Below are 16,019 nucleotides of genomic sequence, written 5' to 3'. Positions count from 1 at the left end.
GTGATACCTTGGCCTCGGTCTGGAGGTGTCTGACGTAGAGCCGGCCGTAACGGGCTAACTTGGAATGTTCTTTCCCCTGAGTACGTGGCGTTATCGAGGACGGAGAGTTTATACAGCCTCAGCCGGATTACTCCGGGTTCTTTGAAGATGCCTTCCTACCTCTGGCCGAGGCAATATTTGGACATAACTGAAGGACAGTTAGCAATTGTTTGCCGCTTGTGTGTTTTGCGTGTAGAAGGTAGAGAACTTTGCCTATTCAAAGATCGCTTAAGAAGAATCGCTGTTTTGTCGTGCGCGTTTGGGGTACCTGATAATCTGCTTCGGTAGGACGAGTTCGGTGGGGCATAGTGATTTGCTTAAGCTGTTGCCTTTCTCTGAAGCTGACTGCGTTGTAACTGTTTACTCTTCCTCCAGCGCCTTGCGTTCCGTGATAGTTCGCCTCAGGCTCCAGTGTTTTTTCCTAGTCCTTCCTGAGAAGGCAGTTGTCCGGTTATGTGAAGCAGAAGATTCTGGCGGACCCGTGAGTACTGTGGGAGCTTTCTTTTCGCTAGGCTGGCTGTACCTGTAACTAGTTTGTAACTTCCTAGACTCTTTCCCGTCCCCTCTTTTCCTCTGGATGTTGCGGAGGGGCGCACAGTAGGCTATTTTGGGTTTTCCGATGCTGTAGTCTTTTGCCTCTAGCTTGTAATGGAGTTGAGCTTTTTGACTAAGAGCGGCGATATAAAGCGATGCTGGTCTCCGGCTACGCGCTTGTAGTGCAAAAAGCAGTGTTGTTCCGAAGTACGGTCTGATGCCCGTTTTCACGGTTTCCAGACAGCGGCGGTGGTACTTTGACTATGCAGAAGAGGGCTTGGGGTTTGGGCAGGTCAGAGGCGAGGAAAGGGAAAGCTGGTTGAGCGGCGCTGGGTGTTTGTTTCGCTGTTAGCTATGCAAGTCAAGTTCCAAGGCTTTGTGAGGCCACGCAAAAGAAAAGGCACCGTGAAGCTTTTATTTTCCGCCAGAGCGGCTTACGTTGCCCGAAGCTATGACGGGGGCTTTAACCCCCGAGACAAATTTAGCTTCTGTGACTGTTTTGTAGTCTGTTCCTGTCTAGAGGGTAATTCAAAGAGCAGCGGTTGAATCGTGAAGGATTAGCTAACCGTGTTCTGTGGATGGTTCTCCGCTCGCGTTCGTTCTGTGCGTCGTGGCACGTTATGTTAGGTAACGTTATTTCCTTTTTCCAGCTTCTTGGGCGTGTAATGGTTGTTGGCAAGAAGTGTGCTGCTAACCTGGACCTGACCAATGGATTCCGGATGGCTGTGAATGCCCACCCTCGGGCCCTTCGGGCTGTCGTGTACATCTACGTATTCTGGGTGGCGGTCAGTTGGGCCGGCCTCCTGGCTAAGGTTTTTGCACCGCAGGCGTCACTGCACGCGTACGGGTCGCCGCCGAGTAGGTTTCATATGTTGCCCGTCAATCTAGCCCCTGTTGACGTATGATTTTTTTTTTTTTTTTTTTTTCCTGGACGGCTGTCTATGGAGGGTAATAAAGAGCTTTGAGCAGCACTTGCACAATAAAGATGGAGCATGGGGATATGACCTCTGTCTTGTGTGTCTTGCCGATGGAAATAGTTCTGCAAGTTAAAAGAATGTTTCGGTCTGTTGACAGTGTCGTGTAGATGGTGGTTTGCCCAGTCATTTGAAACGCGAAGATAGAAGCGCTCGGCGGTCCTGTGGGTCTCCATCTCCCTAAGACGATCTAGGATGTGCTGTGTGTTTGAGGCCTTGCTATCTTCCCCCTGCTCCCAAATAAAAGGGCGTGCTTTTATTGCGAAACAGCCGCATCGAGGACTGGCAGATGTAGAACCAGAGAAGAATAAGGTTGGAAGAAAGCTTCCAGGCATCGTCTGTTGTCTGCCCCTGTCCCGAGGAGGCAGAATAAACTCTACCCGGTGTGATTTCTGACAGGTGCTTGTCAGCCTGTTCTTGACTACCGTAGGAGTTTTGCTACCGCTTTCTTTTCAGTCGTGGGTTTCGCAACTTCGAGAAGTAATTTCTCCCACAGACGCTTTTCAAAGCGTAGAAGGCTCTGGGATGCTTGAGTCGGCTTCTGAACGTTCAAGACTCGGCTGCCGTTCCCTTTATTTTTTTGTATGTATTTTTAGAGTCTTTTTTTTTCCTAAACGAAGTCCGTTGTTCAGGAACTAGAAGAAGGATTAGCTAAAGGCACCATAAGGCGTTTAAATGCGATCACCTCTCGTGCTTTGTTAGACCTCTGGCTTTGCTGTGCTCCTTGTTTAATTGCGGTTACGTTCAAGGCTTACTGGAGCGTGGGAGCGTTAAAATGCTATTAAATATTTTTAGTGTTTGAAACTTGCTAATGAAATGATTTTTGTGACTCCGTTCCTCACAAAGAAACTCGATTCCTTAGCAGGAGGAATGATCTTTGTTACTGGATCTGTTTGCGGGGTTAACGATTGCAGCTGTGAATGACTAAAGTCTTTTGAAGAAGCTGAATGATAAAAACCAAACCGAAACAAGAAACAGCCCTTGTTCTACTCGAAGTAATATAGAATTTGCCGTTTGCGGGGTCAGATGAAAATAGTTGTGGAAGTCAACTACTTGGGGGGGGGGGGGGGGGAGGGGAGGGGAGGGGGAGGGGAGGGGAGGGGTGGGTGGAGGTGGAGATGCTGTTGCCCTTTCAGGGAAAGCTTCTTAAATTGGCACTTGATCAACTGTTCTGTTTCTGTATTTGTCCTTGGTCTCTTTCATTGGTCTGTTTTGTTGACGTAGAAGAGCCCATGGAACTGCTCAAAGAAACCTGTGCAAATGGACCTTGAGTAAGTATTTACGTGTTCAACTGTTCCCCAGTCGGTCTAGCTAATGCTATCAGCGCTTGTAGTCTTTCACAAAAGGTGTTTAATTCCTGAGAAAGTAGAGGAGGAAGACGATTGGTAATCTCTTTGCTTAATAGGCACTGTTAGACAACCGTAGAAGGCGAAGAAATTTGCCCCCGAGGCACCAATTTGACCCTTCCTTTAGCCTGTACGCTTTCAAAGAGCATATCATAGAACCATAGAATGGCCTGGGTTGAAAAGCACCTTAAAGATCATCTAGTTTCAACCCCCCTGCTCTGGGCAGCGTTGCCAACCACTAGAGCAGGCTGCCCAGAGCCGCGTCCAGCCTGGCCTTGAATGCCTCCAGGGATGGGGCATCCAGAACCTCTCTGGGCAACCCGTTCCAGTGCCTCACCACCCTCTGAGTGAAAAACTTTCTCCTAATATCTAAGCTAAATCTCCCCTGTCTTAGTTTAAAACCATTCCCCCTTGTCCTATCGCTATCAACACGTGTATTTTTACTCCTGTATATACAGATTCGTAGGGGTTGGAAGGGACCTCAAGAGATCGTCGGGTCCAACCCCCCTGCCAGAGCAGGTTCCCTAGAGCAGGCTGCCCAGGTAGGCGTCCAGACGGGCCTTGAATATCTCCGGAGAAGGAGACTCCACAACCTCCCCGGGCAGCCTGTTCCAGCGCTCCGTCACCCTCACCGTGAAGAAGTTCTTTCGCATGTTGGTGCGGAACTTCCTGTGCTCCAGTTTTTGGCCGTTGCCCCTTGTCCTATCCCCACAAACCACTGAAAAGAGGGTGGCCAAGTCCCACTGTCTCCCACACTTAAGATATTTGTAATCATTGATAAGATCCCCTCTCAGTCTTCTCTTCTCAAGGCTGAACAGGCCCAGGTCTCTCAGTCTTTGCTCATAGGGGAGATGCTCCAGGCCCCGTATCATCTTTGTTGCCCTCCGCTGGACTCTTTCCAGGAGATCCCTGTCTCTCTTTTTGTACTGGGGAGCCCAGAACCGGACACGGTACTCCAGGCGAGGCCTGCCCAGGGCAGAGTAGAGGGGGAGGATCACCTCCCTTGACCTGCTGGCCACGCTCCTTTTAACGCACGCCAGGATCCCATTGGCCTTCTTGGCCACCAGGGCACGCCGCTGGCTCATGGTCAACCTGTCGTCCACCAGGACCCCCGGGTCCTTCTCCGCAGCGCTCCTCTCCAGCAGGTCATCCCCCAGCCTGTACTGATACACGCGGTTGTTCCTTCCCAGGTGCAGGACTCTACGCTTGCTCTTGTTAAACTTCATTTGGCTTCTTCCTGCCCAGCTCTCCAGCCCGCCCAGGTCTCGCTGAATGGCAGCACAGCCTTCTGGCGTGTCGGCCACTCCTCCCAGCTTTGTATCATCGGCGTACTTGCTGAGGGTGGACACTATTCCCTCGTCAAGGTCGGCGATGAAGATGTTGAACAAGACCGGACCCAGCACCGACCCCTGGGGAACACCGCTAGTCACAGGGCTGCAGCCGGACTCTGCGCCGCCGATCACCACCCTCTGAGCTCGGCCGGTCAGCCAGGTCTCAACCCACCTTACCGTCCACTCGTCTATCCCACGCTTTCTCAGCTTTGCTAGCAGGACGTCGTGGGAGACAGTATCGGAAGCCTTGCTAAAGTCAAGGTAGATGACATCCACTGCTCTCCCTCCATCAACGCAGCTGGTGATGCCATCATAGAAGGCAACGAGGTCGGTCGAGCACGATTTCCCCTTGGTGAATCCATGCTGACTACTCCTCATAACCTCCTTCTCTTCCAATGGCTTGGAGATGGCATCCAGAACAAGCTGTTCCAACACCTTTCCAGCTGTTCCAACACCTTTCCAGGGACGGAGGTGAGACTGACCTTTCCAAGAGCTCCACATCCTTCTTGTGCTGGGGGCCCCAGGCCTGCACGCAGTATTCCAGGTGGGGTCTCCCAAGAGCAGGGTAGAGGGGGATAATCACCTCCCTCTCCCTGCTGGCCACCCCTTTGTTAATGCAGCCCAGGACACAGTTGGCCTTCCGGGCTGCAAGCGCGCGCTGCTGGCTCGTGTCCAGCTTCTCGTCCATCAGGACCCCCAAGTCCTTCTCCGCAGGGCTGCTCTCAAGTTCTTCTTCTCCCAGTCTATAGAAATACCTGGGATTGCCCCAGCCCAAGGTCAACGCCTTGCACTTGGCCTTGTTGAACCTCATTAGGTTCTCATGGGCCCACTTCTCCGGCCTGTCCAGGTCCCTCCGGACGGCATCCCTTCCCTCTGTTGTATCGACTGCACCGCTCAGCTTGGTGTCATCTGCAAACTTGCTCGATTCCGTCGTCTGTGTCATTGCTAAAGATGTTGAAGAGCACCGGTCCCGAGGCCGACCCCTGAGGGACACCGCTTGTGACCGGCCTCCACCCAGACATAGAGCCGTTGACCACAACCCTTTGGCTGCGACCAGCCAACCAATTCTTTATCCGCCCAGCAGTCCATCCTTCAAATCCATACCTCTCCAATTTAGAGAGAAGAATGTGGTGAGGGACCGTATCAAAGGCTTTGCTCAGTCCAGGTGGCATATCCTATCCCAGGAGTGGTTTCAGCCGTAAACAACAAACAGTTACGAGGAGAGGTGTAGCTCTGTAAATATTTTTGTTGCCTTGGGTGAATTGGTGTCTGGTCGCACTGAGTGGCCCGCGTGGTAGCTGGGAGATGGCCGACGGGGAGGACTGAGATGTTAAAGCTGCCTGTGGTTGCCTGCCCCCAGCCCCAGCCCCAGCCCCGTCCCCGTGTGCCATCCCGATGGCAGTAGCGGCTGGAACCTCAAACTAAAGCGAGCGTATTCTGATGTCGTTACCCTCCAAGCCTGTCAGAGAGGCAGAAGCGCTGTGGCCTACTCAGGCAGGAACCGCGCGTGTGGGGACGGCCACGTCCCTGCCGCCGTGTCGGGCCAGTTTGAGCTCCGCTCTCCCTGGGGCTGCTGCAGGGCACCGCGGACCACGCTTGGGCAGCCTTGGGGGGCACTGCCTATTTTTCCAGAAGCCTCCTCCCCAGCTGAGCACAAACCCAGTTGTGATGTGCCAGGGCTGAGCACAGGCTTTGTATTCCTCCCCGCCACCCCGTGCGCGGGAGGTGCAGCTTTCCCCCTTAGAAACACCAGCAGTTGAAGTGGGGCTCTCAGGGAAGGTTGTGGAGCAACTTCTGAAAAGGTAAGGCCTGCCCTGGCAAAAGCGGGGATCTGCCTGCGGGGAGCAGCGCCCAAAAGCCACCAGCGTGTTTGGGGTGGAGCTGATAGGGTCATAAATAATAGTTGGGGCTACGAGCGCGAGGTCCCGCATTTGGTCCGGGGCAATCCTAAGCACGAATCCAGGCTGGGCGGAGAATGGATGGAGAGCAGCTCTGAGGAGAAGGGCCTGGGGGCGTTGGTTGATGAGAAGCTCGTCAACCGGAGCCGGCAATGCAATGGACGCTTGCAGCCCGGAAAGCCACCCGTATCCTGGGCCGCATCAAAAGGAGGGCGGCCGGCAAGTCGAGGGAGGTGATTCTCCCTCTCTGCTGCTGTGCTCTTGTGAGGCCCCACCTAGAGTAAGTACTGTGTTCAGCTCTGGGGCCCCCAGCACAAGAAGGACGGGGACGTACTAGAACGCGTCCAGAGGAGGGCCACGAAGATGACCAGGGGGCTGGGGCACCTCTCCCAGGAAGGCAGGCTGAGGGAGTTGGGGTGGTTCAGCCTGGAGAGAGAAGAGAAGGCTCCGGGGAGACCTTGGAGGGGCCTTCCAGTACCCAAAGGGGGGGCCCTACAGGAAAGCTGGGGAGGGACTCTTTGTCAGGGAGAGGAGCGATAGGGCAAGGAGTAATGGTTTTAAACTCAAAGAGGGTAGACTTAGACTGGATAGTTGGAAGAGATTCTTTCCTGAGAGGGGGGTGAGGCACTGGAACGGGTTGCCAGGAGAAGTGGCGGATGCCCCGTCCCTGGAAGTGTTTAAGGCCAGGTTGGATGGGGCTTTGAGCAACGTGGTCTAGTGGAAGGTGTCCCTGCCCAGGGCGGGGGGGTTGGAATTAGGTGATCTTTAAGTAAGGTCCCTGCCAAGCCAAGCCATGCTATGATTCTATGATCGGAGCAACCGTTCTGTGGAGCTCGTTTCCCAGCCGTGCAGGGCCCGGCTTCCCTCCGCGGAGCCGCCCAGCCCGTTTTCGGGCGCCCACTTCCTCCCTCCCGGTCGGATCCCTCCGCGCCCCGAGGGCACGCGACCTCCCTGAGCGCCGATAAGCACCGGGTCGACGGGAGCGGAGCCGCCGAGAGGGCGGGGACAAGGGAAGAGGGCAGGCGAGGCAGCCAATCGAGGCGCGGGAGCGGTCGGCGGCGATCTGTCGGCCCAATGAGCGCCGCGGAGGGCCGGGCCGAGTGCGGGAAGGGAGGGGGCGTTGTACCGAGCGGGCGCCGTCATGGCCGACGGGATCGTTAGGGCGCAGGCCGCCTGGCCCGGCGGCGGCGCTGCCGCTGCAGCCGCTTTCGGAGAGGTCGCCTGCAAGGGCAAGGAGGTCCCCGCCAACGTTCTCCGTGAGGATGAGCGGTCGTGGGCGAGGAGGTAGCCGCGGCGTCGTCGTGCGAGTCTTCTCTTTCCTTCCTTCCCTCGGCCGCTCGCAGGCCCTCTGAAACGAGGGCCCGTCGCGGGTCCCGGGAGTGCGGCAGGGCGGGTGGTGGCCTTGCTGCGGGAGGGAGGGAGGGAGGCAGGGAGGGACGGACGGACGGTCGGTCGGTCGGTCGGTCGGTCGGGGTCTCTCCGGCTCGTGGCGCTCTCTACTGCAGCGCCTCTAAAACCCCGCGCTTCTTCGGTGCGCGTCCCGCCTGCCCCCGGGGTGCCACGGCGCGTACTGGGTCGCCGGCGCAGTCGGTCTCCTTGGGGGTTCGGACTGCCTGCGTATAGGCAGCGAGCATCGCAGTAGTGACCGTAATCAGTCATTTCTGCGTAGCAGAAACGCAGGTCTTGATGCGCCTCGTGACAGCGTTCTAGAGACGCCCCGGCTCGGCCGTGCTAGGCTTTGGTTATGGCACCACCCCCACCGCGCACGCGAGCGCACGCTCTCTCCAAAGTGGCTTGTGAAAGGGAAGAATTGCAGCTTTTCCTAGCTTTCTTAAACATCTAGAAGCCAGTCAATCCCGCAGGCTGCTGGTCCTCACTTGAGGCGGGGGGGGAACTTAGAACTGCTTTTGGAGTGTAGTTGGCTATAGCGAATGGTCTTGAATTTGCTTAGCTCGCTGTACCGAAGGCCTGTTTCACAGTTGAGCGATGTTATAGGGGGGAGAAGTGTGAGGAAGGCTCGTAATTCTCGATTGTCGCGCAGTGAAAGGCGATGGTGAGTAAGAAGTGCAAAGCATCTGTGGAATCGAGTCTTATCGGCGCTGTTTCAGTCGCATCTAAAATAAATAAAACTGCCGGAAGTCGCTAATCTGAAGTACTCGGCTGTCTCGTTGCCCCCGTCACCTTGCGTGCTGGATCCTGCTTCTGGTGCCGTATGCAGTTTCGGTCTGCTGGTGATTTGGGGAGTTCCCTCGCAATTAGTTGCGAGTCGATGGTTTCCTACAGATCGGTGGTATTCGTGTTTCGCAGGTGATACCTTGGCCTCGGTCTGGAGGTGTCTGACGTAGAGCCGGCCGTAACGGGCTAACTTGGAATGTTCTTTCCCCTGAGTACGTGGCGTTATCGAGGACGGAGAGTTTATACAGCCTCAGCCGGATTACTCCGGGTTCTTTGAAGATGCCTTCCTACCTCTGGCCGAGGCAATATTTGGACATAACTGAAGGACAGTTAGCAATTGTTTGCCGCTTGTGTGTTTTGCGTGTAGAAGGTAGAGAACTTTGCCTATTCAAAGATCGCTTAAGAAGAATCGCTGTTTTGTCGTGCGCGTTTGGGGTACCTGATAATCTGCTTCGGTAGGACGAGTTCGGTGGGGCATAGTGATTTGCTTAAGCTGTTGCCTTTCTCTGAAGCTGACTGCGTTGTAACTGTTTACTCTTCCTCCAGCGCCTTGCGTTCCGTGATAGTTCGCCTCAGGCTCCAGTGTTTTTTCCTAGTCCTTCCTGAGAAGGCAGTTGTCCGGTTATGTGAAGCAGAAGATTCTGGCGGACCCGTGAGTACTGTGGGAGCTTTCTTTTCGCTAGGCTGGCTGTACCTGTAACTAGTTTGTAACTTCCTAGACTCTTTCCCGTCCCCTCTTTTCCTCTGGATGTTGCGGAGGGGCGCACAGTAGGCTATTTTGGGTTTTCCGATGCTGTAGTCTTTTGCCTCTAGCTTGTAATGGAGTTGAGCTTTTTGACTAAGAGCGGCGATATAAAGCGATGCTGGTCTCCGGCTACGCGCTTGTAGTGCAAAAAGCAGTGTTGTTCCGAAGTACGGTCTGATGCCCGTTTTCACGGTTTCCAGACAGCGGCGGTGGTACTTTGACTATGCAGAAGAGGGCTTGGGGTTTGGGCAGGTCAGAGGCGAGGAAAGGGAAAGCTGGTTGAGCGGCGCTGGGTGTTTGTTTCGCTGTTAGCTATGCAAGTCAAGTTCCAAGGCTTTGTGAGGCCACGCAAAAGAAAAGGCACCGTGAAGCTTTTATTTTCCGCCAGAGCGGCTTACGTTGCCCGAAGCTATGACGGGGGCTTTAACCCCCGAGACAAATTTAGCTTCTGTGACTGTTTTGTAGTCTGTTCCCGTCTAGAGGGTAATTCAAAGAGCAGCGGTTGAATCGTGAAGGATTAGCTAACCGTGTTCTGTGGATGGTTCTCCGCTCGCGTTCGTTCTGTGCGTCGTGGCACGTTATGTTAGGTAACGTTATTTCCTTTTTCCAGCTTCTTGGGCGTGTAATGGTTGTTGGCAAGAAGTGTGCTGCTAACCTGGACCTGACCAATGGATTCCGGATGGCTGTGAATGCCCACCCTCGGGCCCTTCGGGCTGTCGTGTACATCTACGTATTCTGGGTGGCGGTCAGTTGGGCCGGCCTCCTGGCTAAGGTTTTTGCACCGCAGGCGTCACTGCACGCGTACGGGTCGCCGCCGAGTAGGTTTCATATGTTGCCCGTCAATCTAGCCCCTGTTGACGTATGATTTTTTTTTTTTTTTTTTTTCCTGGACGGCTGTCTATGGAGGGTAATAAAGAGCTTTGAGCAGCACTTGCACAATAAAGATGGAGCATGGGGATATGACCTCTGTCTTGTGTGTCTTGCCGATGGAAATAGTTCTGCAAGTTAAAAGAATGTTTCGGTCTGTTGACAGTGTCGTGTAGATGGTGGTTTGCCCAGTCATTTGAAACGCGAAGATAGAAGCGCTCGGCGGTCCTGTGGGTCTCCATCTCCCTAAGACGATCTAGGATGTGCTGTGTGTTTGAGGCCTTGCTATCTTCCCCCTGCTCCCAAATAAAAGGGCGTGCTTTTATTGCGAAACAGCCGCATCGAGGACTGGCAGATGTAGAACCAGAGAAGAATAAGGTTGGAAGAAAGCTTCCAGGCATCGTCTGTTGTCTGCCCCTGTCCCGAGGAGGCAGAATAAACTCTACCCGGTGTGATTTCTGACAGGTGCTTGTCAGCCTGTTCTTGACTACCGTAGGAGTTTTGCTACCGCTTTCTTTTCAGTCGTGGGTTTCGCAACTTCGAGAAGTAATTTCTCCCACAGACGCTTTTCAAAGCGTAGAAGGCTCTGGGATGCTTGAGTCGGCTTCTGAACGTTCAAGACTCGGCTGCCGTTCCCTTTATTTTTTTGTATGTATTTTTAGAGTCTTTTTTTTTCCTAAACGAAGTCCGTTGTTCAGGAACTAGAAGAAGGATTAGCTAAAGGCACCATAAGGCGTTTAAATGCGATCACCTCTCGTGCTTTGTTAGACCTCTGGCTTTGCTGTGCTCCTTGTTTAATTGCGGTTACGTTCAAGGCTTACTGGAGCGTGGGAGCGTTAAAATGCTATTAAATATTTTTAGTGTTTGAAACTTGCTAATGAAATGATTTTTGTGACTCCGTTCCTCACAAAGAAACTCGATTCCTTAGCAGGAGGAATGATCTTTGTTACTGGATCTGTTTGCGGGGTTAACGATTGCAGCTGTGAATGACTAAAGTCTTTTGAAGAAGCTGAATGATAAAAACCAAACCGAAACAAGAAACAGCCCTTGTTCTACTCGAAGTAATATAGAATTTGCCGTTTGCGGGGTCAGATGAAAATAGTTGTGGAAGTCAACTACTTGGGGGGGGGGAGGGGAGGGGAGGGGAGGGGAGGGGAGGGGTGGGTGGAGGTGGAGATGCTGTTGCCCTTTCAGGGAAAGCTTCTTAAATTGGCACTTGATCAACTGTTCTGTTTCTGTATTTGTCCTTGGTCTCTTTCATTGGTCTGTTTTGTTGACGTAGAAGAGCCCATGGAACTGCTCAAAGAAACCTGTGCAAATGGACCTTGAGTAAGTATTTACGTGTTCAACTGTTCCCCAGTCGGTCTAGCTAATGCTATCAGCGCTTGTAGTCTTTCACAAAAGGTGTTTAATTCCTGAGAAAGTAGAGGAGGAAGACGATTGGTAATCTCTTTGCTTAATAGGCACTGTTAGACAACCGTAGAAGGCGAAGAAATTTGCCCCCGAGGCACCAATTTGACCCTTCCTTTAGCCTGTACGCTTTCAAAGAGCATATCATAGAACCATAGAATGGCCTGGGTTGAAAAGCACCTTAAAGATCATCTAGTTTCAACCCCCCTGCTCTGGGCAGCGTTGCCAACCACTAGAGCAGGCTGCCCAGAGCCGCGTCCAGCCTGGCCTTGAATGCCTCCAGGGATGGGGCATCCAGAACCTCTCTGGGCAACCCGTTCCAGTGCCTCACCACCCTCTGAGTGAAAAACTTTCTCCTAATATCTAAGCTAAATCTCCCCTGTCTTAGTTTAAAACCATTCCCCCTTGTCCTATCGCTATCAACACGTGTATTTTTACTCCTGTATATACAGATTCGTAGGGGTTGGAAGGGACCTCAAGAGATCGTCGGGTCCAACCCCCCTGCCAGAGCAGGTTCCCTAGAGCAGGCTGCCCAGGTAGGCGTCCAGACGGGCCTTGAATATCTCCGGAGAAGGAGACTCCACAACCTCCCCGGGCAGCCTGTTCCAGCGCTCCGTCACCCTCACCGTGAAGAAGTTCTTTCGCATGTTGGTGCGGAACTTCCTGTGCTCCAGTTTTTGGCCGTTGCCCCTTGTCCTATCCCCACAAACCACTGAAAAGAGGGTGGCCAAGTCCCACTGTCTCCCACACTTAAGATATTTGTAATCATTGATAAGATCCCCTCTCAGTCTTCTCTTCTCAAGGCTGAACAGGCCCAGGTCTCTCAGTCTTTGCTCATAGGGGAGATGCTCCAGGCCCCGTATCATCTTTGTTGCCCTCCGCTGGACTCTTTCCAGGAGATCCCTGTCTCTCTTTTTGTACTGGGGAGCCCAGAACCGGACACGGTACTCCAGGCGAGGCCTGCCCAGGGCAGAGTAGAGGGGGAGGATCACCTCCCTTGACCTGCTGGCCACGCTCCTTTTAACGCACGCCAGGATCCCATTGGCCTTCTTGGCCACCAGGGCACGCCGCTGGCTCATGGTCAACCTGTCGTCCACCAGGACCCCCGGGTCCTTCTCCGCAGCGCTCCTCTCCAGCAGGTCATCCCCCAGCCTGTACTGATACACGCGGTTGTTCCTTCCCAGGTGCAGGACTCTACGCTTGCTCTTGTTAAACTTCATTTGGCTTCTTCCTGCCCAGCTCTCCAGCCCGCCCAGGTCTCGCTGAATGGCAGCACAGCCTTCTGGCGTGTCGGCCACTCCTCCCAGCTTTGTATCATCGGCGTACTTGCTGAGGGTGGACACTATTCCCTCGTCAAGGTCGGCGATGAAGATGTTGAACAAGACCGGACCCAGCACCGACCCCTGGGGAACACCGCTAGTCACAGGGCTGCAGCCGGACTCTGCGCCGCCGATCACCACCCTCTGAGCTCGGCCGGTCAGCCAGGTCTCAACCCACCTTACCGTCCACTCGTCTATCCCACGCTTTCTCAGCTTTGCTAGCAGGACGTCGTGGGAGACAGTATCGGAAGCCTTGCTAAAGTCAAGGTAGATGACATCCACTGCTCTCCCTCCATCAACGCAGCTGGTGATGCCATCATAGAAGGCAACGAGGTCGGTCGAGCACGATTTCCCCTTGGTGAATCCATGCTGACTACTCCTCATAACCTCCTTCTCTTCCAATGGCTTGGAGATGGCATCCAGAACAAGCTGTTCCAACACCTTTCCAGCTGTTCCAACACCTTTCCAGGGACGGAGGTGAGACTGACCTTTCCAAGAGCTCCACATCCTTCTTGTGCTGGGGGCCCCAGGCCTGCACGCAGTATTCCAGGTGGGGTCTCCCAAGAGCAGGGTAGAGGGGGATAATCACCTCCCTCTCCCTGCTGGCCACCCCTTTGTTAATGCAGCCCAGGACACAGTTGGCCTTCCGGGCTGCAAGCGCGCGCTGCTGGCTCGTGTCCAGCTTCTCGTCCATCAGGACCCCCAAGTCCTTCTCCGCAGGGCTGCTCTCAAGTTCTTCTTCTCCCAGTCTATAGAAATACCTGGGATTGCCCCAGCCCAAGGTCAACGCCTTGCACTTGGCCTTGTTGAACCTCATTAGGTTCTCATGGGCCCACTTCTCCGGCCTGTCCAGGTCCCTCCGGACGGCATCCCTTCCCTCTGTTGTATCGACTGCACCGCTCAGCTTGGTGTCATCTGCAAACTTGCTCGATTCCGTCGTCTGTGTCATTGCTAAAGATGTTGAAGAGCACCGGTCCCGAGGCCGACCCCTGAGGGACACCGCTTGTGACCGGCCTCCACCCAGACATAGAGCCGTTGACCACAACCCTTTGGCTGCGACCAGCCAACCAATTCTTTATCCGCCCAGCAGTCCATCCTTCAAATCCATACCTCTCCAATTTAGAGAGAAGAATGTGGTGAGGGACCGTATCAAAGGCTTTGCTCAGTCCAGGTGGCATATCCTATCCCAGGAGTGGTTTCAGCCGTAAACAACAAACAGTTACGAGGAGAGGTGTAGCTCTGTAAATATTTTTGTTGCCTTGGGTGAATTGGTGTCTGGTCGCACTGAGTGGCCCGCGTGGTAGCTGGGAGATGGCCGACGGGGAGGACTGAGATGTTAAAGCTGCCTGTGGTTGCCTGCCCCCAGCCCCAGCCCCAGCCCCGTCCCCGTGTGCCATCCCGATGGCAGTAGCGGCTGGAACCTCAAACTAAAGCGAGCGTATTCTGATGTCGTTACCCTCCAAGCCTGTCAGAGAGGCAGAAGCGCTGTGGCCTACTCAGGCAGGAACCGCGCGTGTGGGGACGGCCACGTCCCTGCCGCCGTGTCGGGCCAGTTTGAGCTCCGCTCTCCCTGGGGCTGCTGCAGGGCACCGCGGACCACGCTTGGGCAGCCTTGGGGGGCACTGCCTATTTTTCCAGAAGCCTCCTCCCCAGCTGAGCACAAACCCAGTTGTGATGTGCCAGGGCTGAGCACAGGCTTTGTATTCCTCCCCGCCACCCCGTGCGCGGGAGGTGCAGCTTTCCCCCTTAGAAACACCAGCAGTTGAAGTGGGGCTCTCAGGGAAGGTTGTGGAGCAACTTCTGAAAAGGTAAGGCCTGCCCTGGCAAAAGCGGGGATCTGCCTGCGGGGAGCAGCGCCCAAAAGCCACCAGCGTGTTTGGGGTGGAGCTGATAGGGTCATAAATAATAGTTGGGGCTACGAGCGCGAGGTCCCGCATTTGGTCCGGGGCAATCCTAAGCACGAATCCAGGCTGGGCGGAGAATGGATGGAGAGCAGCTCTGAGGAGAAGGGCCTGGGGGCGTTGGTTGATGAGAAGCTCGTCAACCGGAGCCGGCAATGCAATGGACGCTTGCAGCCCGGAAAGCCACCCGTATCCTGGGCCGCATCAAAAGGAGGGCGGCCGGCAAGTCGAGGGAGGTGATTCTCCCTCTCTGCTGCTGTGCTCTTGTGAGGCCCCACCTAGAGTAAGTACTGTGTTCAGCTCTGGGGCCCCCAGCACAAGAAGGACGGGGACGTACTAGAACGCGTCCAGAGGAGGGCCACGAAGATGACCAGGGGGCTGGGGCACCTCTCCCAGGAAGGCAGGCTGAGGGAGTTGGGGTGGTTCAGCCTGGAGAGAGAAGAGAAGGCTCCGGGGAGACCTTGGAGGGGCCTTCCAGTACCCAAAGGGGGGGCCCTACAGGAAAGCTGGGGAGGGACTCTTTGTCAGGGAGAGGAGCGATAGGGCAAGGAGTAATGGTTTTAAACTCAAAGAGGGTAGACTTAGACTGGATAGTTGGAAGAGATTCTTTCCTGAGAGGGGGGTGAGGCACTGGAACGGGTTGCCAGGAGAAGTGGCGGATGCCCCGTCCCTGGAAGTGTTTAAGGCCAGGTTGGATGGGGCTTTGAGCAACGTGGTCTAGTGGAAGGTGTCCCTGCCCAGGGCGGGGGGGGGTTGGAATTAGGTGATCTTTAAGTAAGGTCCCTGCCAAGCCAAGCCATGCTATGATTCTATGATCGGAGCAACCGTTCTGTGGAGCTCGTTTCCCAGCCGTGCAGGGCCCGGCTTCCCTCCGCGGAGCCGCCCAGCCCGTTTTCGGGCGCCCACTTCCTCCCTCCCGGTCGGATCCCTCCGCGCCCCGAGGGCACGCGACCTCCCTGAGCGCCGATAAGCACCGGGTCGACGGGAGCGGAGCCGCCGAGAGGGCGGGGACAAGGGAAGAGGGCAGGCGAGGCAGCCAATCGAGGCGCGGGAGCGGTCGGCGGCGATCTGTCGGCCCAATGAGCGCCGCGGAGGGCCGGGCCGAGTGCGGGAAGGGAGGGGGCGTTGTACCGAGCGGGCGCCGTCATGGCCGACGGGATCGTTAGGGCGCAGGCCGCCTGGCCCGGCGGCGGCGCTGCCGCTGCAGCCGCTTTCGGAGAGGTCGCCTGCAAGGGCAAGGAGGTCCCCGCCAACGTTCTCCGTGAGGATGAGCGGTCGTGGGCGAGGAGGTAGCCGCGGCGTCGTCGTGCGAGTCTTCTCTTTCCTTCCTTCCCTCGGCCGCTCGCAGGCCCTCTGAAACGAGGGCCCGTCGCGGGTCCCGGGAGTGCGGCAGGGCGGGTGGTGGCCTTGCTGCGGGAGGGAGGGAGGGAGGCAGGGAGGGACGGACGGACGGACGGTCGGTCGGTCGGTCGGTCGGGGT

At 55.3% G+C, this 16,019-nt stretch overlaps 1 protein-coding gene across 36 annotated transcripts in view; it reads left to right on the top strand.

Annotated features, from left to right (window-relative positions):
- The first annotated feature begins 6 nt into the window (after window positions 1-6).
- Window positions 7-16,019, top strand: part of LOC136789574 (uncharacterized) — a 266,555-nt gene continuing 250,542 nt past the window's right edge. For 29 of the 36 annotated variants that reach the window (XR_010828263.1, XR_010828266.1, XR_010828257.1 and 26 more), the window contains exons 1-3: window positions 7,224-7,406; window positions 8,844-8,949; window positions 11,192-11,238. Coding sequence is in view for 21 of the 36 variants with exons in the window: in XM_066989633.1 (XP_066845734.1) it covers window positions 7,264-7,406; window positions 8,844-8,949; window positions 11,192-11,238 (296 nt within the window). In the remaining 15 variants the exon portion in view is untranslated. Of the gene's footprint in view, window positions 521-2,634; window positions 2,819-4,561; window positions 4,696-7,223; window positions 7,407-8,843; window positions 8,950-11,051; window positions 11,239-12,503; window positions 15,829-16,019 lie in introns of those variants that run through there. The other 7 variants (XM_066989627.1, XM_066989626.1, XM_066989630.1 and 4 more) reach the window with 7 other exon arrangements.

Source organism: Anser cygnoides, unplaced genomic scaffold (genome assembly GCF_040182565.1).
Source record: "Anser cygnoides isolate HZ-2024a breed goose unplaced genomic scaffold, Taihu_goose_T2T_genome scaffold_71_1, whole genome shotgun sequence".
NCBI classification, from domain to species: Eukaryota; Metazoa; Chordata; class Aves; order Anseriformes; family Anatidae; genus Anser; species Anser cygnoides.
This window is presented reverse-complemented; position numbering and strand designations above follow the sequence as displayed.